We start from the raw sequence: 26,846 nt of genomic DNA, 5'->3' as shown, positions 1-26,846 counted from the left end.
TACATGTTCACTGTCCTGTGAATCGCTGATTAGAGTTGTTATGACATAATTTCCTAACCCCACTGAATCTGTCCTAAATTCAAAGACCAAATCTTTCTGAAAAAAAAAAAAAAAAAAAAAAAAAAAAAAGCAGGTTGGAAAAACATTCATTTCTATAAACCTGAGAGAACGTCTTGAATAATAAACTTCAGGCTAGACTTGAGCAGAAGATGGGAGGCACTCAATTTCACACTACAGTCAGGGATCCTTGAAAGGTCTCCTGGGAGGTGGGGGGTCAACAAAGGTTGTCATGCTCTCAGTGAGGACCTGACCTGGAATTATTAAGAGTATGCTCTTGTGACGCAATTGTGCTTCTGAGCAGTCAGCGAGGTTGATAAAGGAAGCATAACTGACCTCACAGCTCTTCTCTGGACAGAGAATACAGACCCAGAAAAGGGCCAAACTGTTGCCCAACAGAATTCTACATTCCTATTATTCATGGGTCATATCCTAATTTACTTGAATTTCATGCAGCTGACACCCTGCTTCTAGTCTTCCATATCAAGCATCTGATATAAGTCCCCAGAGGCTAACCTAAGTAAACATTCTCAAGAAAAAAATTTAAATATTCTTTATTTTATTTATATCCTTTATGTATTCCAAGTTGATTGTGTTATCTCAAGGCAGTCGAACAAAACTTTGAAAAAATATTTAAAAAATATTTAAATATTTAAAATATTTAAAAGCATTAAAAATATTTTCTAGCAGGGTAAGGTGCCACACCCCTGGAGACAGATAAGTGATGGGCAAGTCGGAGCCTAGTCCAGGATATATACAAGGCGGTGGGGAGATGGGGGTGATTCTTTGCATGAAGGGCCTCCTCTGTAATCAGATCTTTACACGAGTACAGAAGCAGGTTCAAAACAGCCCGAGCAGACAGTGAACTGTCCACCAGACTGTGGGTTCAATTCTCAAGGTCAGGGTGTGTTGGGCTTCCAGTGCTGAAGAATGGCTCCCTTGAATAACAATCAAGTGATCCTTTCTATATCACGCCTCCTCAGGATGCCTTTAAATAGTTCGTCAAGGTAAAATTCAGCTCTTTGTATCTTTATCATTAAGTATGATCTTCACCATACAAACATTTGTCCAGCAACAAGGAAAAGGCCCTGTTTCTTGAGGTAAAGACCACGGGCTCTTGGCATCCAGAACACTTAGCAGGATTCTTCGGCACAGTGGACCTGTGTCTGCACATGGCTGGGGTGGAAAGAGAATGCCTCCCACTCCCCTTCTATTCTCATCTCTGCCTGTCTACCTAAGCTCACTCATGACTTAAGCACTCTGATACATTCATGCTTCAGTGGCATTTCTGCAAATAGTTCAGAATATTTTAACTTTACTTTGCTCGTATTTCTGAATTTCCAGAGGAGAAGGCTTAGCTAAAAACCGAACTATAATAAATTCATCTGGGTTAAGCTCCTTTTAAATTTGCACACTTCAAGTGGAATCATGGCAAACTATATCTGTTTTGTAGTTTACTTATATATCTGTCTTTAAAACACGAACATTCTCCTGGATGATGCAAAACACTGTAAATCTATGATTGACGTGTGTGTGTGTGTGTGTGTGTGTGTGTGTGTGTGTGTGTGTGTGTGAAGGTATAGATATAGGTGCAACCGATGCATTCAACAACAAAATCTTGATGTCTGTACCTGTGATTACTTTTAGACAAGGTTAATTTTGTCCTGGCTTTAAGTCCCGTCCCATTCAGAATGGCACTCTGTCCCCTAGTTCTCTTCTATGGACGTACAATGTCCTGCCCAACAGCTTCACAGCAGGCAAGTGACAGCAATCACAGGGGAAATTAATTATCAAGTGGATGGGTAAAGCCCTATCACCTCTCCTCATAAACAAATCACAGCACCCGGAGTTAAATCTCGTTGTATATAAGAAGCAGCAAACAGGGACAGACAAGATGGCTTCCTGGAGGAAGGGACCTCCCACCAAGCCAGACCACTTGAGCTGAGTCCTTGGAATCCACAGGCTAGAAGGAGAGAATGAACGTCCATGAGTTGTTCTCTGTCTTCCGGACATATACAAGCACATGGCAAACACACGCATGCACACACACACCCACAATTTTACAAGGTAGCATAACATATTCAAAACAAAAACAACAACAAAAAAAAAACAGATGTAACTAGTTATCCCCGGTGGCTAGAAAGTCATAAAAAGTCATGGTGTGTGTTACCACCGCCATATCCTTTCTCTTCCGGTACTCTGCTCCTATTTGTAAGTTCAAGCACAAATACAGGGTCTACATATTCTCCCAATCCTAACATAGGCATAATTTTAACTTCAAGAATTCTCCACAGAGTGTCTGCAGAGCATTGCTACAATGACTTTACACCTCAAAGCAAGTACTGTGCATCTGAGCACACTGACACAGGCCAAGTGCCAGACTGCATCATGCAAGCTGAGACAGGACTGCCATAGTTAGAGGTCAGCCTTGGCTCCCTACACAGTAGTCACCAGGCTAGGCAAGGCTGTATTAAAAAAAAAAAAAATCAAATCAAATAAATAGATTGAAATTTAAAATACAAAAATAAGTCTGACACAGCTGGTCTGGCTGGCCATGCCTGTGATCACAGCTCTTGGAGGAAACGGAGAAGTTAAAAGTTTGTATCATCAGCTTTACACAGAACAAATCCAAGGTTAGCCAGGGCGGCTGCGGCTGCGGCTGCCGCTCACAGGAGGCAGCATGGAGTCCTTAATCAGGAGTCCTTAGTCTGTGTTTTCTCAGATGGGAAGCATCGGGATCTGGGATGGCTGCTGTGGGTCCCAATCTCCTGTGTACCCAGATGCCACTGGATACAGCTTGGCATTGGGAATGGGTCTGTGCTTCCCCTCGGGGCATCTATAGTCTGGCAGGAAGGGAAATGCTGGGGGTGAAACCTGGTTTGGTTCTAAGTGAATGCAGAGAGTAGGAGGGGCTAACAGAGAGCAGGCCTTCTCTGGGAGATTGAGGCAAAGCTCTTTATGGCAACATCTCCCCCCCCCCGCCCCCCGCCCACCCCACCCCCCGGCACAGGCGATCCGTGATGAAGAGAAGTCCCTTGCTTGTCCAAACTGGTGTTTTGATGGTGGGTGTAAATGCATACACCTTATTCAAGGTGAATCAGGGATTAAATACCTTTTGCAGGAAGAGATGCCCAGGAAGGGAAGCTCACTGGCTAAACACTCAGGGCCTCTCTAGAAAGCTCATTAGCATGGAGAACTCTAGGTGTTTATGCTACATGACTGACTGCCTTGGTGGTACTGGAATGGGGTGTCATGATTGTGTGTTCCAGAGCTTGGCAGGATGCACACTCACTCCTGCCCTTCTCACTTCTGAGATTGTCCCGGGATCTGAACCTGCTCAGCCTTACCAGGTCTTCTGTTTGGTGGCACAGTCCACTTGCCTCGCAGGTGTATAAGAATCTGTTTAAATAATAATAATAAGTCTGACAAGCCATGTAGCACATTAAAAGTTCTACAATAAAAGCTCAAAATTTTAAATCTAGAATATGCTTCTCGACATGAAGACCACTTAAGGCAGCTTTCATTTTAAAGAATCCAGATATGGAGTTGATAACAATTCAATCTTCTTGATATAATATATATTTATCAAGAACAATGTAACCAAGTAAAACTAAAGGACCTGTTAGTTGGTAAGCTGCAATTTGTTTTAAACAATATGATCACAGTTCTTTCAAAGGATTACTAAAACATACGTCGGGCTACTTCTATGGTGGAAAGGCTCAGTTAAAAAGCATTTGCCAGTTTCTTTTATAACAACACAAAAAATTAAACTTATCTTTAATATTGGCTAACAACTAGTCTGCCACATACCTCAAGTAAAATCAATGACAAAAGCCAGGACATTGAAGACCCCACCACACACTCACCAACTTGGATGGGCCATGAAACAGTCTCAAGAGGTTGGCCGGAGTGAACTCATTCTGTAAGATTCTCTAAAGAGGACTCATACACGCCTCTTATGCAGAGAAGCATAGCTCCCATTTGGATAATATACTCTGGGCGCTTTGTTTGTTCTCTTTCATGACTAAGTTCAGTGTGTGACATATGTTTCCAGGAACCAAAGTTCACTGGATGACATTGGACCAATAGGAAAGAGACTACTTGTTAGAGAGTGACTGCTTGAAATGAACTGGTTCACCATCTAGGGGCTGTGATGGTCTAAATGAGAAATAACCCTCAAAGGCTCATATCTCTATGTCTGCCCACGTGTTCCAAGGTTGTCTGAGGTGATTACAGAACTTTAGGACATGGAACCTTGCACAGAAAGTACATCCTGGAGGGTTGGGGGGTGGGTGTTGAGAGCTTCACTCCACTTCTGTTCGCTCTTACTGCTCACTGGGGTGTGTGTGTGTGTGTGTGTGTGTGTGTGTGTGTGTGTGTGTGTGTGTTTGATGCGATCTCTCAGTGTCCTGTACCTGCAGGCACATCTTGCCCACCATTGTGGAGAGCTGGCACAAATGAACTCTTCCTTACGTTGCTCCTGGTCATGATATTTTATCACAGCAGCAAAAAAGCAACTGATACAGTGCCTGAAACTTGCTAAAGACGCAGAAAATAAATCATCTAAACATTTACTGGTGAGTACACGTCCTGGTGTCAAGTATGAGTCATCGAGATGGGCGTAACATACATGTCACCCTCCCATCAGGAGCTCAGGCAGGATGATGGGGTGTGTAAGCCTGAGAAGAAAGACAGAAGCTGGATAGAGAAACAACATTGGCTCACTGATTCTGGAAACTAATTCACATCCATTGCTCTAAGGGGTTGGGTATGGTCGTGACTGTTCTCGCCTCTATGGAGAGGAAAGGGAAATGCTGCTTCGGAGGGGGACACGCAAATGAATGAAAGAAAAGCATACAGGTGACCATGCAAAGAAATTCTGTGACAGGCCCTATCATCCCAACGCCACCTCTGTGTGGATACACCACCCGTGTGTGTGACAGAGGCGAGCACAGAGCATGTTCTCGCCATCTCTGCTTCCCAGCCTGTCAATAACTTGGGTGCTGCCCCGAGTCTCTATGTTAATCCATATTTAATAGAGTCCAGTAGAGTCTTCTCCTACCCCCTGCGTGCCTGCCCCTCCCTGCTGACTCCGGATGGCAGGTATTCTTGCCCTGTCTCCACCCATCCATTTCCTCCAATCCCTCACTTCACTGTTGTTAAGCCTTTGTATTTCTCAAAAGTATTTCCAGTCTCTTCTTCCAAGCTGTCTTTGAAGGATATTTTCCTCAAATCACTGTTCATAGCTTTTCTCACTTAGAAGTGAGGATGTGGCTCACTGGTAAGTACTTACTTAGCAAACTCAAGGCCCTGGGTTCAACTTCCAGAACCAGAAAAATACCCCGCCATAAAAAGTCTATTTGATATAAATAGCACTTCTTGTCAACTATCCAAACCAGTCTGCCCTGCTGCTTCTTCAGTGGTCTAAACCCCAGTTCTTAGAAACACTCCATGGTGCAGCCTGCTAACTTGGACTCGCGCATGCCTAGCTCACATGTATCCCAGACAGCCCATCTTCCAGTCTCTATCATTGTGGTTTCTAATTCCAGTCACACCTATCCACATTCAAAACCTGCCAAGTCAATGAAACATTTTCACAAAAGTAGGAAACAACTGCTTAGTCCAGCACAAAGGACCCTTCTCGGTCTGCCCTGGCCATGAGCAATGCTAGACTCGTCCTCAGATCTTCAAAGACTTCACTTCCCATCCTCTTTGCGCTCTTCTGCTATGTGGCACACCTGTCTCTGCAGCTGCTAAAACTTACGGAATCTTTAAAACAGAGCCACTCCTCCTCCCCGGCTTTCTCCAGTCCGCCTGATGCCCTTGCGCTGCCTCCCAGGAAGCTGTGCAGAGCTCCATCAACGCACTGCTCTCGTGTCCTCTAACTTGGCTCAAGTGCCAACCTCTACCACAGAGATTTAGCTTCTTTCAAGGGCACGGGCTATGAGAGGACTGGTACAGTGCAGACCCTGGACAAGACAGTGGCCTGCCAACTGAAGCAGTGTGGATTGGGAACTTGTCAAGTCACTGAAAAGGAGGGCTAGACATGAGGAACATAGAAAAATGATTTTTAAATTTTTATTATCATATATTCATGTAACCCAGGCCACATGGCGAGTATGACCTCGAACCCTTGATCTGCCAGACTCCATCCCTCGAGCATCAGGATTGCAAGCATCCACCAGTTTCAAAAGATAAATCTCCAAAAGTGTGTGCAACCCCCATAAAGTTACGTTCTGTTCACAGACAAATATACACAACCACACAGGGTTCTATTAAAACCGAGTTCTGCCTGGAAAAAAATATGCTTATAAACAAACTTGCATAAATAAGCCAAGCCATTTCATATTTCATCTTAAAAACAACTGTCAGGTAGCCTCCAGATAATGTAATTTATAGAAACACACACACACTCATGCACACACAAGCAAACCAGAAAGGGAGGAAGGACCTCCAGATCTTGGCCTTTTCTTCTCACATGGCTTCTTACCAACTGCTTGCAGGTCACCGTGAAAATCTGGGCACAGAGGTACGTGCCTGGGATCCCAGTTCAGGCAGTGCAAGCAGGAGACTCAGGAGTTCAAGGCCAACCTTGGATACTTGGGATACAGTCTCAAGAAAGGAAGGAGGAGGGGAAGAAAACAGAAGGCAGAGAAAAGACAGTAGACTATACAAGTACTTTCTAGATAAACACACTCATACTCAGCAAAAGTTTGACCGCAGAATGAGGTGCCCAGCCACTAACGTTTACAAAATTACCCAAAAGCCCTAGAGTGAAAGCAAACACTTCCAAGATCGATAGAAGGGAGTGAAGGCAAAGACAGAATCCAAGTGAAGCTCCTCTCGAAGTGCTGAAAACAGAAGAAGGGTCAGTGTAGGAAGCAGACACAGTGTGACAGCCTTTGGAGGAAAGTGGTTTGTTTTGTTGTGATTTGTTTTGTTTCCTTGAGACAGTGCCTCTCTAGCCCAGGCTGCCCTCTGATCTCTGGTGCTCCTACATCCACTGCCTGATTCCAACAACAGTCTCTAATTAAATTTTCAATTATTTTCATTGTAAGAATACAAATATCTTCACCCATTTAAGTTATCAAAGTTGTGGCACGTTCCTGCAGGTTCTAGATACCTTTACAGCTTTCTGAGGCAGGCTCAATTTTCAGATCCTCTCAGGACTAATTACAAGCTTGAGTGATCACTCAAACCAGAAATAAAGTTTAGGCAAAATGAGTACCTCCCCTTCTTCCCTCACAACCATATCATACACAGCCATACGTTAATGACTATTCCTTTTACTTATGAACTATCATTACCTCACAGAGCCATAGACTGAGATTTCCCAAATGAAAGAGCATACAGCTTTTGTCAACCCGTACCATGGCTAGAAAAGATTGCAGTCCATAGTGGGACCATTCAGCCTTCATTCTCTGAAGCTAACTTGAAAGAGCTTGCCTATAAATAAATTATACAACCAGTATACATGACAAATACTTTTAGAATCTGTCACCGGTTTGAATACGCTTAGCCCAGGGAGTGGCACTATTTGGAGGTGTGGCCTTGTTGGGGTAGGTGTGGCCTTGTTGGAGTGGATGTGTCACTGTGTGCATGTGCTTTAAGACCCTCATCCTAGCTGCTTGGAAGCCAGTCTTCTCCTAGTAGCCTTCAGATGAAGATGTGGACCTCTCAGCTGCTCCTGCACCACATCTGCCTGGATGGTGCCATGTTCCTGCCTTGATGATACTGGACTGAATCTCTGAAGCTGTAAACCAGCTCCAATTAAATACTGTCCTTATAAGAATTGCTTTGGTCACGGTGTCTGTTCACAGCAGTAAAGCCCTAACTAAGGCATAAGTATTGCAGTGGGGGACAGAAGGGTAACTGATACAGACTGTGTGCCTACTGTGAGTCTTTTAAAAACACAGAACAAGGCCCTGCCAGCAGCTCTAGGGAGAAGAGGTCAAGTACCACGTGACCTCGGGAATCAGAGACTAGAAGTATAGTGAGAGTCTGGGGTGGTACACAGGGGCTCCCTGCTCACTAGGATTTGATTTCAAACATACAACCTTGCACTAGAACACCTGTGGAAGCTCCTTACTTAGTCAGGTTTTTCAAGAATAAATGGACAATAGAACAGTTCTTTCATTAAGACACATGGGAGATATACATGGTTCTTCCTGGAATGTTTCTTCAGAGAAGAGAAAATACAACAGACTGATGCTTAACTGCACGCTTGAAGTTTGATTCCTTAGTGTTTGGTCAAACATCAGCCCATTGTTCTCCATGTTCCTGTAGTAGTATACTCATTTCACTTTACTCACATAGGTATTTGAGACAGGGTCTCATGTAATCCCATGCTGATTTCAAACTCATTATACAGCCAAGTATGGCCCTGAACTCCTCCTGACCATCCTGCTTCTACCTCCCCAGGGCTGGGAATATATACGTTTGCTGCCGTGCCTGAATGTGACAGTGTTTTAGGTAAGAGTTCCTTCTGAAATGGCTTTTCCAACTAGTTGAAAACCCTGAATATTAGAAAGATACTGCACTTGTCCCAGGCAACACTGAATTAGGCAGCCAAAGGCTTTTAAACTTCATGGCAACATTAGCTCTTTAGTGCAGACACCCACCCTGCAGACTGAGTTGCCAATCTCCACAATCATGTCAACCAGCTAATGCTCTATAGTAAGATTCTCTGTGCATTCATGTGTGTGTGTGTGTGTGTGCCTGTGTGTGTGTGTGTGCACGCATGCGTGCGTGTGCGTGTGCGTGTGCGTGTGCGTGTGTGTGTGTGTGTGTGTGTGTGTGTGTGTGTTATTGTGCTTCTGGGTGTGAAAGTGTCCTTTTGGTTCTGTTGCTCCAGTGAATTCAAAGTAATCACTTAACTAAATATAAAATATAGAATGTGATCCTTCAAAATACCCATATTTTTAATCTTTTAAGGATTTTTTGTTGTTTTTTGTTTTGTTTTCTTTAATGCAAGGTTTATTTCCATCTTCCTCTAATATAAAGAATAGATTCAAATCAGGGTATGGTGGCACACCCCTTTAATCCCAGTACTTGGGAGGCAGAGGCAGGCGGATTTCTCAGTTTGAGGCCAGCCTGGTCTACAGAGTGACTTTCAGGACAGCCAGGGCTACACAGAGAAACCCTGTCTTAAAAAAAACAAAAACAAAACAAACAAACAAACATCTGTTGGTTCCACTAGATCAACCAGAGTCAATGTGTTCCTTTCTAGACTTCAGGTAAGAATTTCTATAACAAGAGCCAAAATCTGGTTACTCCAAACTGAAGCTCCTGAAGGTACTTCCCCTGCAAATGGTCAATCTCCTGAGGATGCTGCCACGCCCTGCAGGAGTACTCACTACTCAGAGAGGGAGCCTGCAGTTCAAAGTTCTGCAGGCACCACAGCCTCCAAGGAAAACTGAAGGCTCTGCTCAACTTAGCATGTGCATAATTAGCTAAGAGAGAGATCGCCACTATAGACTAGAAATGTATAGAAATTTATTCAAAATTATAATCGGGAAAAATAATTTATTTATTGAATTTACAGCATTTTCCTCATTTAATCATTTTCCTAGAGAGAAACCCTTAGATGTTATATATTTAGTGCTTCCTCTTTCTAAAGGAAGAGGTCCTTACAATTATAAGTATATAGAATCAGTCAAGAATTACTACCACTAACACAGAATTCCATGATATTAACAGAAGTTACTAGTCATGTTTAAGAAAGCTTAAGTACACCTAGTGGAAAGTGGTAATAAAATTTCTGATTACACAGTAAGATGAATTAACTAGAGCTTAACTAGAACTCATGAGATGCCATATTACTTAAAATTCTAAGATCAGAATGACCAGCTAATCTAATTATACCCAAGACAATACTTCTGATTTTGTAATTTCATAGCTCTGCTATACAACAAATATGTGTTTCTCATCATCTATATGCTGAAACATTATTTGCTAAACGTTTTCAAAGGTGGAAGCTGTCCAATACATGAAAGGAAATGACCTTGTGACCGCAACTAAAAATATTGTATACTACTATATAGTCCACTCATACATCAAAGGGATCTCCTCTCAGCCAATAATTTTGTTAGGAACAACAGGAAACTACATATTGGCTGGTGTTGTGGGACAGGAAACATGGTCAAAAGGACCTTATGGAAGCCTAGACTACAAAATCCTGTTTTCAACTGATTGTGTTTCTTTTCCACAAGGCTATTTGTAAGCAAGACACTGAAGTAGACATCTCCAGTCACTTTTCTAGACAGAAAGTTCACTGAGCTCAGAGATCCTGCAGATCAACACACATGAACTCACACGGGAGCACTGTCAGGGAGCACCCATGAACTCACACAAGAGCACTGTCAGGAGCACACATGAACTCACACAAGAGCACTGTCAGGAGCACACATGAACTCACACAAGAGCACTGTCAGGCATCAAACAAATGTTTATTGTCTTTAGTTAAGATTATTCATTAAAATTTGCTGCATTTCAGACTGGAGAGATGGCTCTGTGGTTAAGATCACCAACTGCTCTTCCAGAGGTCCTGAGTTCAATTCTCAGCAACCACATCTCTAACCAACCATCTGTAATGGGATCTGATGCACTCTTCTGGTGTGTGTCTGAAGACACACCCTCTGTGTGGGTTCCAGCAACTCATATAAATAAAATAAATAAATCTTTTCTTAAAAAAAACTTATATAAAAAAAGATTTGTTACATTTCAAATCTAATATATCTGATTTCCAAAACAATGTTTTAAGTGACAGATCAGAATATCTTAGCACAATACCTGACCTCAAGGAAAACATCTAATGTCTATAGAAATGGTATAGCCATCATTTAAAACATACTAGAAACTTCCCCCCTCATACCTGAAAAGCCTAGCCAGAGAAGTGGGATCAACTTAATCAAATATTAAATATGATAAACTTGGACAAAGGACATAGCAGAATAGTAGAGGTCCTTACTATAGTCCGAATACTTGGCACCACAGTCAAACAAACGTAATGAATTTCACCGAATGTGGTAACCCATACACATAACCTCAGCGTGCAGTACGTGTTTTCCAGAGAGAAGTTAAAACCTTAAACCTCGCATCTGATAGTGTTGCTGTGGAATGAGGACACATACAGCTCTGTAAGTATAGCTTGAGGCAGGAGGACTGTGAGTTTGAGGTCAATCTGTGGTACATCATAAGTGTACCAATTTTCTTAACACCTTCAACCACAGTTGTTTTCTGTGATATGTTCTCCAAAATTAGACTAAAAATTAACTACTAGAATTAAAGGAAGGAAGGAAGGAAGGAAGGAAGGAAGGAAGGAAGGAAGGAAGGGTCTGTTGATAAGATGGCTCAGTATTAAAGGCACATGTTGCCAAACAATCTGAGCTCCATTTCTGGGACCTCCATAGCAGGTAAGAATGGAGATATATATATATATATATATATATATATATATATATATATATGAATGAAATAAATTTTCAGTTTGGGGGGAGAATTTTATGTGAATGAAGTGAAGTTGGTTCTTTCCTCCCACCTCTGTGTGGGTTCCAGGAATGGAACTCAGATCTTCAGGTTTAAATGATAAGCTCTTTAACCTGCTGCTCAATCTCACTGGACCCTGTTTGTTTTTTGAGAGGATCTGAAGAAGTGTAGGTTGGCCTACACACGATTGATGACCTTGAGCTTGGGAATCTTCCTGCTACCCCACCACCAGAATGCTGAAGATCACTGGCCTGTATCACATGCTTGTGTCTGACCCCAGGGGTCGTAGATACCTGACAAGCAGTGGCAGCAGCAGCCCATTCCTTGTAAGAGGAGCGGATACTCACTACTGAAAGTTTGCTAAGTCTAGAAAAGCATGAACTGTTTCTGAGCATCACCGATACCCCGTCCGCCCACCTTTATCCTCTCCACCACCATATCAGAGGTAACGCTTTGATCTACATGCCTACAATCTTGAATCTAGATGCATTTATCTCTAAAATAAAAATGTTTGAGCCGGGCGTGGTGGCGCACGCCTTTAATCCCAGCACTCGGGAGGCAGAGGCAAGTGGATTTCTGAGTTCGAGGCCAGCCTGGTCTACAGAGTGAGTTCCAGGACAGCCAGGGCTATACAGAGAAACCCTGTCTCGAAAAAAACAAAACAAAAAAAAAAAAAAAAAAAGTTTCTTGAGCTCCATGTTATGTATGTAAGGATCCTTCTTGTTGTGGTTCCTCATTCTGAAATCATCCTAGAAAACATGGAGAGATGGCTCAGCAATTAGGAGCCCTTACGAATCTTGCAAAGGACGTGAGTGTGACTCAGCACCCACATAAAAGCTCAAAACTGACTGCAGTTCCAATTCCAAGGGATCCGACGCCTTCCTCTGGCCTTTGTGGTCACCAGATATGGCTGTGGTACACAGAAATATGCTCAGGCACAAACATACATATGCATTATTTAGATAGATAGATAGATAGATAGATAGATAGATAGATAGATAGATAGATAGATGGATGGATGGATGGATGGATGGATGGATGGATGGATGGATGGATGGATGGATGGATAGATAGATAGATAGATAGATAGATAGATAGATAGATAGATAGATAGATAAATGGCTTGAAACCCTATATAGAAATCATGAGCTGCACAGCATTCTCCTCTAAGGCACTGTATCACCATCCTGACAAATTCAACCATTCCCCTTTTACTGGAAATGTGAATTACTTTACTTTCTGATAGCACAAATAACACTGTAATCCTTATAAACATTACTAACCCAAAAGGCAGTAAACAGAAAAGGTTGATAGGTGAGGAATCAAGCTTATATAGGGGATGTGATTTAGTAGGAGAGTGCTTACGTAGTCTAACTAAGACTTGGGGTTCAATAGTCAGCTCCTGAAAAAGTAAATTAGACTTGCAAACACACGAAAGACTGCGCCTCCACCAATTAATAAGCACAGAATACAGAAATTATGAATAGCAGTGCTGGCTACTTACAGATATTTCTAAAATAATGTTTGGTATCAGCATGCAAAAAGTATCCCACCTTGATGGACTACACCCCCTGAAACTGTGCACCAAAATCCTTTAAATTGCTTCTGTTAGGCTGGGCAGTGGTGGCGCACGCCTTTAATCCCAGCACTTGGAAGGCAGAGGCAGTAGATTCCTGAGTTTGAGGCCAGCCTGGTCTACAGAGTGAGTTCCAGGACAGCCAGGGCTACACAGAGAAACCCTGTCTCAAAACAAAAACAAAAACAAAAACAAAAACAAAACAAACAAACAAACAAAAAAAACCAGCTGCTTCTGTTAGGTACTGATTTTAGCAGTGAGAAGATGCCTAGTATATAACTATATTATCACACATTCTCATTTCTAACCCAGACCTTTTTTTTTTTTTTTTTTTTTTTTGAGGCAAAGTGTGTATATATAGCCCAGGCTAACCTCCTACTCACCATCCTTCTGCCTTCCTGCCAGCTTCAACCTTTCTTTGTTATTACAGGTGATGTTGATGATGATGATGTTCGGGATGGTTTTGTTTGAGACAAAGCCTCACATAGCACACTGCCTTAATTATGTTGCTGAAGGTGACTTCAAATACCTAATCCTCCAGCTTCTACTTCCCAAGTGCTAGAATTATCAGGCCTGTGCTAAAGTGTCAAGCAGCTAGTCTTATTTTGTAAGGCTAATTTGCATTTGTTTTAAGGTCCACAGCTCAGTGTTCGAGTTTCTAAGAGAAAATGGGCACTTTCTCCATGGGAAATGTATAAAGTCCTGTGTGTGTTACTGACATGAACACAGCCACGTCAAGATCCTCAGTGCCTCAGACCCATGAAAATGGCGAGGCCTTTCCCAGGTCCAAGTACAGAATTGACACTGCATGCAGACTGCCAGGACTCCAACCTGCGACTGCTCCCCTACTGAGGTCTCCTATGGAGATTAGTTACCCCACCTCCTTCCCCTTCTGCTCCTACTGACAAAATGGTTTTCAGGACCATTGCTGGTACCCTTCCTCGAGGGGGGGGGGTGGCAGGGCCCATCTGATGCCAGTTTTCTGTATCTGTGCTGTGACTCAGTCAATCCAGTCAGTTGAGTCCCAAAGCTGGGAAGGCCACAGCAGCACATTATATAAAACTTAATGTGTAACTTATCCCCCATGCATCCATAAATATATAGGGGTTAGTTCTAACACTACATATACACTTTTAAAAATCCCAACAAAATATATTAAGTAAGCAAACAAAATTTTCTTTTGGGAAATAAAATTTCTGAGTATATTTACATGTGAGCTATTTAATTTCTTTGTACAGACTGGTACATGAGAAAGAAACAGCTAGTTAGACTGAAAATTTAGGAACTGTGCAAAGGAAAAAATTATCAATACTTCAATCACTCTGATCTATGCTATGAAGCTATTTCCAGAACAAAAGTGAGTGGAAGCAATTAATATGTCAGCCATTAGATTACCCAAGCCTCTCTTTCTTCTTAGTCCTTCAGCAGGGTTTTTAATATATACTCAACCCATACTTTTAAAAAGACACACTGCTCTCAAATCCACTCTATTAAAATGACTTCCTTTTGTTTAATATTTTAACCACTTTTAAGATTTCAGTAGGAGCCATGGTACAAGTGACATTCAGGAGCAATATAACATGTTATTCATATTAACAGTTTAAGAAAAGTTACCTTCCGGTTTTTTTCTTTCAAATAATGGCACAAGCATGAATGATTAACGTCCAGTACAACTATGTCTAAGATACAACCAGAGAATTACAGCCGTCTAGCATCAGCAGGTATCTTAGTAAAGCCCACAAATTAGCCAGCTTCAATCCCAGCGGGAGATGCAGAGGCTCTGCCCAAGTCTGCCTATTTCCAAGTTAATTCTCAGCATCTAAGTAAAGACTGAAAATTGCCCATAAGCAATCCCACTCATCAACAACAACAAAAGATCCTGAAAGCAAAGTCAAAACCTAGCCGGAGAGAAACAGCCTTGACATCATTAGGGCTCTTTCTAAAAATATAAAAATCAAAATTTTAAAAAGCACCCAACATAATAATGGAAACAGCTATTAGCATAAGCGGTCCTTTCTGAAACCTTGGGTGCGTTGTCGCAGTTATGGCCCACCACAGCCCTGTGGAACACAGGAGTGCAAACCAGGCAGGGAGAACTGGCGAAAAAGTTTAGTCCCAGCAACTGGGAGGCAGAAGGAGATGGATCATTTCACAATGGAGGCCACCCTGGTCTGAACTGGAAGTCCCAAACTAGATAAAGCTAACAAGCAACACCTTGCCTTGAAACATCTCCCTAACGGGGAAGTGCACTGTCCCAAGCAAGCAGGCCGTCCCAGTCTCCGTCTGTCATGACTATATGTGTCATATGATCCTAAGCTCCTCCGTTCGCCTTGCATTCTGCTCTTTCCTAGGTCTTGAATCTTTGGTGAGAAGTCATTGAAAGTTAGCCTCTGTCTTCCTCTGTCTTTGCCGTCAGACTTCCCTGTAGCCTGCCATTGTCTCTTAACTTAAGAGACACATTCATTGAATCACCTACATTCCCTTAAAACGTTCACTCCCGATTCTGTGGGTATGAGATGTCCAGAAGAGGCAAAGCCATGGAGACAGGAAGTAGATTACTGTTTGCCACAGGATGGAGGAAGAGAAATTAGGAATGATCAATAACAAACAGGTTGGGAGATTTTTGGCTGGGTGATGGACATTAGGCACTAGTGATGGTTACCACCCAGTAAAAATGAACAGTATACTAGAAATAGTGTACTTTTCGATTGTTTAATTTTATTTCAATACAAAATGGTAGATCAACATTGAATATTCGAAAACAAGTGCATAGCTACCTAGCATGCCCTTTAATCTCTCCTTTCCCCCTCCAAACAATAAACTCCCCATAAGAATATTATTCGAGCAGAAACGTAAAGGTCATCTCTCAGCAAACTGCTGCTGACAGCTTCCTTTAGTGAGGAGGAAATCACATTAGCTTGCTTTCAGTGTTGCCAGCTAAGTTTCTGTGTTGCCAACATGAAGAGAGTAATGATGGGGAAATGTAAGAACTGACCAGGAAGAGAACGATGAAGCAGAATAAAAGAAGCAAATTGTTTTCTGAGGCTTGTTTGTTTGCTCAGAATTTAATTGGCTTTTTGAACAAATCCCTAAGCTGCTGTTTTGGGTGTAGTAATGAGGATGTTAGAAAAAAAATCAAATGCAAAGAAGATTTAAATCAAATTACTCCATATGAGCAGATTGTGGGGTTAATGGGTAAATTATTTATGAATATTAACACTTATCCCCCTGCCCCCAAAACTTGCCATCTTACTTTGAAAGCTCATGAATCCAGCAACCTGTGTTCATGTAAGGAAGTTTAGAGCAAAGACCAGATAGTTATCCTAAGCAAAATCTTCAAAATTTGCTATGAAACGCAAGGAAATATCAAACATGATTTGCTGTAGGAAAAAAAAATCTCTTTATAAACAAATGATAAGTGTTCAGTGATCAAGAACCAAGCATATAGTGTATAGCCTTGAATTTTAGGCAAGGGACTGATTTTACCTGTATTATTTGATTCTGCAGAATATATTCAATTAGTTGACATTTTTCATTTGCTTCATTATGAACATAGGTTATAAAACATCAAAACATAAGAGGAAATCCAATTTCAATGTTATGCCTTCATAGTAATCCAAATAAAAACAAGACAATTAAGATGACAATGCTTATATTTTCCTCTAGAAGCGTATTGATTTAGATGTCCCCAAAAAAAGGAAAGGAATGGAATTTCTCAGTCAGCCAAAACCTCCCTTCTCCTCCTGTCTCTTTATATTAAAAGCCTCAGGAGGGTCTGGGCTGTGGTGTTTTAATGACCCAAACTCCTTCTGAATACAAAGACCATAATGCACTTTGGCATCCAGAAATTGTGCCTTGTATAACTGCCACTTATTCTTATAGGAATCCTACGGCACACAACCTACGTAAGCAGGCCCACCCAGGGAGCAGGTTGTTGGACATCTTATGGCCAGCTTCCCTGGGGAGCCAAACACTGTGCTTCACTCTGAAATCCAAAGAGGGGTCGGGGGAGCAAAACTGACACAACTTAGGACCTTAAGAGAAATGCAGAACCTCTCTGGTCGGATGGCACACACCTATAACCTCAGCACTCAAATAGCTGAGGCGGGAGGACTGCCAAGAGTTCAGGACCACTCTGGGTCACAAAACATGTTTCATGCCAATCAAGGAGGGCTACCTAGGTGAGTGGGGGCTTTATCCCAAGAATAAAATAGGAAAGGAAAAGAAAATAGAGACTCTCATTTTCCAAACCTGATCGATAAGTTTACTAAGGTATTTTAAACTATTAAGTTCTATTATAGAAGTAGAGAAAACATATGGGACTGAAAATTTGGTTCGGAGGTAGAGAAGTTCACTAGAATTCCTAAGGCCCCAGATTCAATAACCAACACTGCCCATCCCACCCCAGCCGGGGAAAGGAGAGAAAACAAGTGCGGTGGGTGTATGCCCTCAGGAGTGACATCAAACGTGGGAAGTAGCTTATGAGAAGAAAGAGCCACCGCAGGCTTGGGGAAGTACACATAATGAAAATGCAATCATTTAGAGAAAATGCAAAATTCAGTTTTGAAAATGTACTTAAAATAGGTGAGTTAGTAATCACCTGCTATACAAACAGAATACACAGAAAATACGACAGAAATAAGGAGGCTGAAGGGACTGACACTTGAAGTCGTCACTATGTCACCTCTGGACTGACAGCTGTGTCACCTCCCTAAGCTACTCTCTTCAACACTCCAAATGGCCTTTCTCCGGAACTGCAGGGGACCGCCCTGAGGAGAGCAAACAGGACCTGTGGCTTAGCAGCAGACAAACTCACAGAGCCACAATGATGTCCAGTGTCTTGTTACTGACCAGCCCATGCTTAATGCACTGATACCCTGACATCAGCTCTGCTCCTCAGAGCCCCGCAATCAACGGAGGAAGGCTGGTGTGAAAGAGACCGACAAGGACAGTTTACAGTACACGACAAGACTCAGAGAGAACAAGTACCCTACCGCTGAGCTAAGTGTCCAGCCCTTTGTGTCTCTCTTAAATTTATCAACCTACTTTATGGCTCGCCTCTTGAATCGAAACCTGCGTTTTAAACTGAGTTGAGAAAACTGCAGATTCAATCCTTGTAGCCTGGCTGCTGGCTGCCTTTGTTGCGTCCCCCTCTGCCATAGCTTGCCTGGCTGGACCTGTGCTCAGGATGGAATGACTGCATCAAGGTAATTTCTCAGGGAACGCCTACAGAAACAGAATCTGCATTTTAACAAGCTCTCCAGGGGATTCATATGCATATTACAGTTTAAGAAGCACTGTTGAAACTAAAAGCCTCCACAGACACAAAAAGTTGGACCTCAGAACTCTGTTCTGAGTGTCCCTACTGAAAAGAATAAGCACTGTATGTCCAGGACAGTGACTCTGAGCCCCCAGAAGGCAGAAAATCAAAAGGAGCACCCTCCAAGGCCTCCAAGGCCCCTCTGACCACTGGAAGAAGCACCGCTGCCCCTGGCTATACTGCTCTGAATACCAGGTCACCAAAGTGCGGCACAGTTTGAGAAACACTTGCAGCAGGTAACACATCGCACCACAACATCAATTCTGCTATACTCATATTTAATGGGTGTTAAAAAAAATCTTTTTCAGAGGACGCCATTTCGAGAATACAAACCTAAAGAACATAAGGCTGCTAGTAACAGAAAGGGTTATTTATGAGTTCCTTAATGAGACTCAAGGAAGGTCACTAAACAGCAGATGAGACTGAAAAGCCTCCTTAATGGGATCCCCACCTCCCACCCGTCCCCCTCACTGTGACAGAGCCTCCCTTACTGAGAGGGCATAGGTTTTATTCATAGTCTTTCTGACACATACTAGAGCCTCAGTAAGTGTTTTAAAACGATAGAAAAAATAGTGACAACGGCTACTCTCGCTTGGCCTTGATTGACGTTTGCTTTAATTAAATTCCTTGCTTTTAAATTTTTTTCTGAAAATCAAAACATCATTCTATACCTTAAATTAATATTGGTCATAATATTCTCTCAAAGTAAGGTTTGTACTTTCTATTAGTAATCTTATTCTGATAGTCCATGACCTTATTAAATACATCAACCTATAAAATTAGAAACAACTGTGCCTGTAAAAAGACAGGGAAACTCCACTAACTGCTGGCCAGCAATACAATGCTATCTTTTGGAGGAGGGGAGGGTACTGAAACAGTTTCTTACAATGTATCCCACGGTGGTCCAGAAGCTTCATTCTTCCTGCTCCAACCTTTCAAATCCTTAGAACACAGGCATGTGCCACCATGTCTCAATGAATGTTACCAATGTCAAATAACTAATAAATTTAAGGAATACGGTCCAGGAAAGGTCAACTATTATTTTTGTTTGTTTGTTTGTTTGTTTGTTTGTTTTTCTGGGTCCAAATTTAAGACATCCTAAGATCTTTAACATTTACTGAGAATCTCTGTAAGAGGAGTGACCTAGACTTTAGAAACAGTATCACACCACAAAGCTCATGCCGAGACAAATGAAGAGCTAAATGCATTGGGAATAGTTTACCTAGTTTAGAAAAATAAGGGTTTGCCAAAACTATAAAGGTTGCAAACATTATTTCTGTAAAGAGTATGCTTTCTGTTGCTTCTCAAAGAAAGTGTTTAAACGGCAAAGAAAAGGAGTTTGATCTTAACTTCCCATTGCCTAATTAAAGTTTTACAAATATAATCGAGCACATATAGTGAATGGGTAAACATATTCTGTTCCAAATAACCCATGGGATCCCTGTCATTCACTGCACATCAAGTACAGCCAAGAACTCAAAAACCACAAGACATTTGGGCACAGTTCTGTTACACTGTTTCACCTGAGTTTGTTTGAAATAAGTTGTACCCAAGAGCTGATTACTAAGTCCCAGAAGGGCTAATCTTACAGAAAGGTGTACCCTCTGCAGCCAGCAGCATGACTAACACACAAGATGCACCTACAAAATCACTGGGTGAATTTTGTTTTTAAATTAACACCCTCTGAGGAAAAAAAAAATATTTAAAATGGCGAATGAACCAATCTAGCCCATCAGTAGAAAGCTGCTTACAAATGTCCAAGTGTATCCACTTTCCTGTTAAACAAGGGAAGCAACAAGAAAGAGTAATTGTCCCTTTCGTTCCAAAGGAGATAAGAATGACACTTGTGTTCACAAACTTCATTCACTCTAACTAGTTAACAGGTCAGTAAAAGGCCAAGGCTCTCCTTTACTCTGATCTCCCCATAACCCAGGTTCTTTATGAAATGGGCCAAATGTACACTTTCTCTTTTTCTATATGAAACCCAGTTTGATTGAAAGAAGCAACACACTTATTATTATAAGCAATAGAAACAAGAAAGTCTGAATTTCAAATTTTCATACCCAAAGAGCTGGCTTGCTCACACACGAAGGCATACTTCAATGACAGATCCTTTGAAATCCACCACGCTAACCACTGCACAGTTATGGTCTGTGCGTCACAGGACCCGAGACTCACAGGCCAGCAGGCTAGATGATAAACGTTCATAATCTGCTATTCCCCTGCTTTAAGCAGTCAGAGACCGGGATTAACAAACTCCTTGAAGACTTATTTCAGCTATGTATCTCTTGTTCATTTAAAACAGTTTAATCTTACCGGTTTCTTCCTAAGGGGACGAAAGATGATGTTCAAAGGACAGTTAAATGGTAAGATCTGGGAGCTCACTGGACAGGATTAGGGAAAGGATATCTTTGAAGTTGGTGCCTAAAAGTGAAAATAACCCCCAAGATTGGGCAAGCAGAGAGAATTAACACCAGAAGGCATTAAAACATCCAAGGACACAACTTATTTTCAAACTTAATTCATATCACTGATTTACTTTAACATCCAAGGACACAGACTACTCTCAAACTAAATTCATATCTTTGGTTCATTTTAAAAATACATGAACTGCATGTGGTAATTCTGACCCAAAGTGCCCACCATATACTAATCACTCTGCCTTACTGACATCTATACAGAATTTCACAGGCTATTACTTTATTTCAAAATATCACTGCTTAGTCACAGCAGTGCCAGGCATTTCTGTGGGGATTCCCACGTAAGTTCTCCATCTTACAGCTTCATATGCAAGTCCATAGGTCGGAAATGACAATAACCAGTGACTTTTTAGGCTTTGAGGAGCAAATTGACGAAGATAGACTATCAAATTCCAATCTAGCATCTGTACATCATGTGTGCTAGAAAGTGATGTCAAATTCCTCATTTGCACCCCGACTCCCCGAAGTACACACACATGATGCCAGAGTCTAAGGACTGAGAAGTAAACTCTGAAAAAGCACCCTAGGGGATTCCGATGCTCGACCAACTGCCTCCAGACCTCACTGCCATTTTGCACTAAGGGCGGTCCGCCACTGGCTGCTAAGAGGCTTTCTGCTCCTCTCCTGTATCAAATGTTAGTTACGTGAAGTCATCACAATAAGCATCTCAATTCAACTGGCATTTAGCCAATATATAAGAGGAAAAAACATAATGCCACAAAGAGCAAGTCAATTACACTTCCCTTCACAAAATCTCACCGTAAAGCGACATAACACGTTCGCAAATTGAAGTTGTATATTGTCACGGCTTTGCAGACCAAGTACTTAAGTCAGCTGATATACTTCCATAAAGCAAATGTTCACTACCAAGTAGCGATGCAAAAAGGAAGAAACAAAGTTAAGCAACATGATCCACTTACACTGAAGGGATGACTCCGATACATTTAGCAAGTAAATAAAACTTCAAGGCTAGCACGGATCACGCAGGGTATCTCATTTCCTGTGTCTTATAAAGCAGTCGGAAAGTGATTGTTGACAGGTAATCTTAAATCGTGTCAAAGCAGTTGTATTTCAACAACTCCTGTCTGTTTGCTGTGTGTGTGTGTGTGTGTGTGTGTGTGTGTGTTCCACCCCACTGGAATGTATCTCACAAGCTTCTTCACCTTTACGATTCCTCACTGGGGGGTCTATACCCACAGATATCACGTTAACAAATCGGACTGACACCTCTCCAGCCCCACACTCCTAAAGTCACCCGAAACAGGTGCACACCAACAACCTCCAGTTTCTTACAAAACCCAGTAGCTGTCAAATCTACCCTGCATAGGCCCCTATGCTGAAAGGAAACTTAGGGAACAATCTGTAAAAGCATACTTACCTTAATCGGAGCACAACTAAACTTAATTTTCCTATTTGCTGGGATTTCTTCTTCTTCCGGCAAGCCAACTATCTCCGAGTATTCCATATCGGGCTGGTAGTAATTGTTCTCGTCACTGTCTTCCTCCTCATCTTGCTCCGTGCCTGTCTCTCCCCAGTCTGAGTTATACCTGGATCTCACCCTATACACGTTATAGTCACTATGCATGTATACGTGGGAACTCTCAAAACTGTTGGAGTCTTCAGGTACTTCTCTTCCACAGCTGGATGCAGAAGCATCAGGGGAGGTTAGGTCACCACCGGTCAGGTCTTGCTTCTGATGCTGAGCTGTCTCACTCCCAACCACATTAGTTTCAGCATCTTCTAACGGCTCGTTCCGTGGCGAAAGGGTATGAAACTTGGGCATTGCCTGGCTTTCAGCAGAGGGTTCCTCAGGACTATCTTTATCAGTGCTGTCCAGAGCCTCTGGTTGAGCTGTTGTGACGTCCTCGGCTTCCGTGCTCAGCTGGCTCTCTTCACTAGGCAATGAAGCTAAAGAGGTACCTTTCTGAGCCACTTCCGGTACTGGCACAGCATCACTCTTCTGAGCATCCTCTGTATCAGTATCTTGTTTGCTTGATGGAGGCTTCGAATTAGAATCCTTGAGACGACCAAAGGTATCCAGATTGGTGACGGTAACAGATGGTAAATTGAGGGGGTAGTGCCCAGTCACCGAGTAGTCGGCGCTCTCAGCCTTCCCAGCAGTGAGGGCACCTGGAGACTCACTGTTCTCAAACACTGCACTCAGCTGACTCACAGTGGGAGAGACAGCTTCCGTCCGGGGGCTCAGACTGTCCAAGGAATCACTGCTGCCTCTGTTGGACTTGGAGCCACCCCACTCATCCTGTGGTTCAGTCCCTCCACCTTTCTCTTTCTTTGGGGAATAGCGATGGTTTTGCCCTGACTCATGCACACTTCTCTCAAACATCTTTCGAGTCTCTGTGAACTTAGCATACGAAGGGCCATCATGCATTGTGTCAAATCTACTGATTCGTTCAGAGACGGAGGACTCCAACTTAACCACTGAGCCATCCGTTTTCTCCACAAACTCTTTGGGCTTCATTCTTCTCTGAGGGGATGAGGGCCTACCTTTCCCCCTTGTTTTGGCAACGATAGCAGCATTCTCGCTGGGTTCCATACCCATCTGCATAAAGAGATTTTTAATTCTGTTGACATTGGAACCATACTTCCTACCTCTGCTCTGCTGGGAGCCCTCACCTTCTTTTGTTTTCTGTTCCCCATCTGACTTGGGTTTGTCAAAAGTACTTTTCAGTGCCTGGAACTCTGTTCTGTACGCATTCCTGTGAGGAGAGGCACTTCTGAGAGTGGTCCGTTCACCTGAAGATTCCGCCTTCAACATGTTTACTTCAAGGGTGAAAAGCCAATGCTCATAATGGTCACTCGGAAAAACAACCAAAAACCAAACAGACCTCTCTTTCCAATCTCCAGGGCCTCTCAAATGGCACACTTATCCCGGGACGATTCCAAGGGCTGTATTGGGAAATTATTCACAGTCAAGAGTTACACAAAAAAGCTTTTTTTTTTTTTTTCAAAGCAAGACTAGAGGTTCATCTGTAATAGAAAAGAACGAGTTTCTGAATTCATATGTTTATCTGAATTTCTCTTCAGTCAACTAATCAACACTTAAACACATTGTTTTCCTAGTGGTTTAGCCACACATCAAATCAAATACCTCGAAATGGGACTTTAAAGTTAAGAAGCTAAAGAGTTATTCTAGTTTGTACTTGGTAACAACATAACCTGGAGATGCTTACAACACATACACACACACACACACACACCACTTGACAATAATGCTTTAGACCAAGTTTGAGGTATTTCTGTGAATGAATTATGAAAGAACTCGACAACTCATTTACTGCTTTAAAAAAAAAAAATCAAAATGGTCACTTGATTTGGGGATTTTCCATAACCGTGCAGAAGAGGGAAAAGTTTGGAGTCTACGTTTCCAAACTCTAAAATATGGCTACTGCGGCTTCTTTGATGGTTCTGAGCTAATATTCTCATGTACAGCATGCCTAAAGTATCAATTTCAGTGCAACTTCAGGACAAAACAGAGAGAAGTAAGTTCTGGAAGGTCAATTAAGTTTTACTGTAAGTTTTTCTATGTATTGTTTGGAAGTTTCCTAGCCAAGAGGCTATTATTAATTAGGGAGTGGAGTCTCCTGGGAATAGATGCCTGAGAATGTAACAATCAGAAATCAGGTATACCACGACACCTCCTTCCACAGTCCTGATTTGTCTACTCCTTCTGGCCCCTAACTTACTTCAAAATAGGAAGAAAAAAAGAAAGAAAGAAAGAAAGAAAGAAAGAAAACTCAAACGCCAAGCAAACGCCATGCATGCTTGCTGTCCTCCAACCCACAGCTGGCTTTTCTATCAGGATGCCAGCAGCCCAACACTTCAGGCACTCAACGCACTTCTAAACAATTTTTTTATTATTCTGGTTTGTTTTGTTTTGTTTTAATATTAGACGGAACCACATCACCCTCACGCACCATCAGCTGAGGGAGCCCACACTTTCACTTAAATCAGCTCCAAAACTCACTTCCTGGCCCAGCAGGCACGCATGCATGCATGGCCCATGCAGACAAACAAGAGAGGAGTGTGGTGCCAGTGGTTTGGGTTGGGTTTTGTTTTGTTTTTTTTTTGTTTTTTTTTTTTTGTTTTGTTTTTGGTTTTGTTTTTGGTTTTTATTTTTTTATTTTTATTTCTTTCTCTCTTTTTTGGAAAGCGTTGACAATGTCCTTTTTACCCATAAACACCCTCCCCTCTCCCCTAGCTGCACACCCCGCTCCCTCCCTCCGCCAATTCAAGCCCGAAGGGGCGGAGGCGGCGGGGGCGAAGGGGGCCGCCGGGGATTCAGAACCTGCCCTCACAAAAGACAAACATAAATAACACCAACTTGAGAGGCAGCCGATTGATTTTCCCCAGCCCGCCGGTTCGGGACGCCATCCCTCGGGCCCCCGGGGCAGGGCCGGGAGAGCAGGTGACGCCAGGAGCTAAGGCAGGAGGAGGAGGTCGCAGTCTAGCCTGGTGCCAAGAAGCACCTGAAGTCCTAAGACATTGGCTGCGGCTCCCGGCCGCTGCCAGGCGGATCCCTGGTGTGGTGGCACCGGCGGGGGGGGGGGAGAGGGGGGGGGGGGGGAGACGAGCTCGCCGGCCACACTGGAGCGGGGGGAGAGAGAGAGAGAGCAAAGGCTAGGGTGACGATCACACGCGAATGCCACTGCTCTCCCTCCCCGGGTGCCGGGGAAACAATAGATCCCGCGGAGGATCAAGCCTCCGCTCCTCACCCCGGCGCTCCCCGACCGCAGTCCACCCCCACCCGCCCGCGGGTCCGCCTTTGTGCACGCCGCCGCGTCCCCGCGCTCCCGCCGCCCCGCCACCCGCACGCCGCCCCCTTACCGAGCGGCCCGGGCGGGAGGTCGGACTCCTCCGGCGCTCTCCCGCCCCCGCCCCCCGTGACCGTGCGGGGCTCGGCGCCGACCGTGTGCCCTCCGCCCGCTCGTCACGGCGCGGCGCGCGCGGCGGCCGCCTGCACTCGCGCCTCGGCCCCCCACGCGCGTCTTGCCCGCGCGGGGCGGCCCCGGGACGCGCGCTGCGCTCTCCCCCCCCCCCATCCTCAATCCCTCCTCCCCCCCCCACCTCCACCCCAGCTATGGCGGCCCGGCCTTGGGGACCCGACGCGCTAGCGGGCACCCTCGCCTGAGGCCTGGGATTGGGGACGCCGCTCGGCCCACGTGCGGGGGGTCCCCGCGCCGGGCCCTGTGGCCCGCGAGGCCCGGTGGACTTAGGGGACAGGCCGCGGGGATGAGGAAGGCCCCGGGGTAACAGGTGCCTCACCTCGGCTGATGGGATTAACTCTAGGGCCGCAGAGAGAGGGAGCCCAGCAGCGAAATCCCAGGAGAGGGAGAGAGGGAGCCTCTGGCGGCCAACGAAGGGCGAAAAGCACCGGCCTGAGGCAAGGCCGCCCCACCCCCAAGACCGTGGGCGAGGGGGTTCTGGCACTTAGGGTAAGGCCTGTGGGTTCCAGGGCAGGGTTTGAGCTACCAGATGCTGTGGACCCCACAAAGTCTGTAGATAACTCTGTGACCCCAGGCATCCAAGGCCTGGGCTGGCCTAGAAAGCCAGGACCTAGGCCCTGGTCTAGTGGGGCGTCCACTAGGATGACCCGGCTGACCCTCAAGGCCACACTACTAGAAGAAAAGGGATGGAGAGGACTTTGGACTTTTCTTCTTGTCTATCTTTTCCGTTCACACTCCCTGGTTTTGCCCTGTTAAAAACTCTCACTACACCGTCTCCTCCCAAATACTGGGACAGGTTACGTACTCTTCTCCTACATACCAAAATGGACCTTGATGGTCAATATAGATGGTTGATGTCTCCAAAAGCCCCGTAGAGCACAGGTACCATTTTTTGAAGAGTCAGAATTGTGTTTTTGCCACGCGTATGTGAGGTGCACACATAATCCCAACACGGCCCAAAA

At 43.7% G+C, this 26,846-nt stretch overlaps 1 protein-coding gene across 12 annotated transcripts in view; it reads right to left on the bottom strand.

The window, feature by feature from the left end:
* Ppp1r9a (protein phosphatase 1 regulatory subunit 9A) overlaps positions 1 to 26,297 on the bottom strand; it is a 265,351-nt gene extending 239,054 nt beyond the window's left edge. For 5 of the 12 annotated variants that reach the window (XM_029534515.1, XM_029534538.1, XM_029534541.1 and 2 more), the window contains exons 1-2: positions 26,204 to 26,297; positions 22,299 to 23,908 (exon numbers count right to left, since the gene is read on the bottom strand). In XM_029534515.1, coding sequence (XP_029390375.1) covers positions 22,299 to 23,696 — 1,398 coding nt within the window. In that variant the 5' untranslated portion in view covers positions 23,697 to 23,908; positions 26,204 to 26,297. Of the gene's footprint in view, positions 1 to 22,298; positions 23,909 to 25,262; positions 25,391 to 25,765; positions 25,866 to 26,203 lie in introns of those variants that run through there. The other 7 variants (XM_029534512.1, XM_029534533.1, XM_029534528.1 and 4 more) reach the window with 4 other exon arrangements.
* Between the last annotated feature and the right edge of the window lie 549 nt (positions 26,298 to 26,846).

The sequence above is a fragment of the Mus pahari genome, chromosome 2 (assembly GCF_900095145.1).
Source record: "Mus pahari chromosome 2, PAHARI_EIJ_v1.1, whole genome shotgun sequence".
NCBI classification, from domain to species: Eukaryota; Metazoa; Chordata; class Mammalia; order Rodentia; family Muridae; genus Mus; species Mus pahari.
The sequence above is the reverse complement of the archived record's forward strand: the minus strand, read 5'-3'. Positions and strand labels throughout refer to the sequence as shown.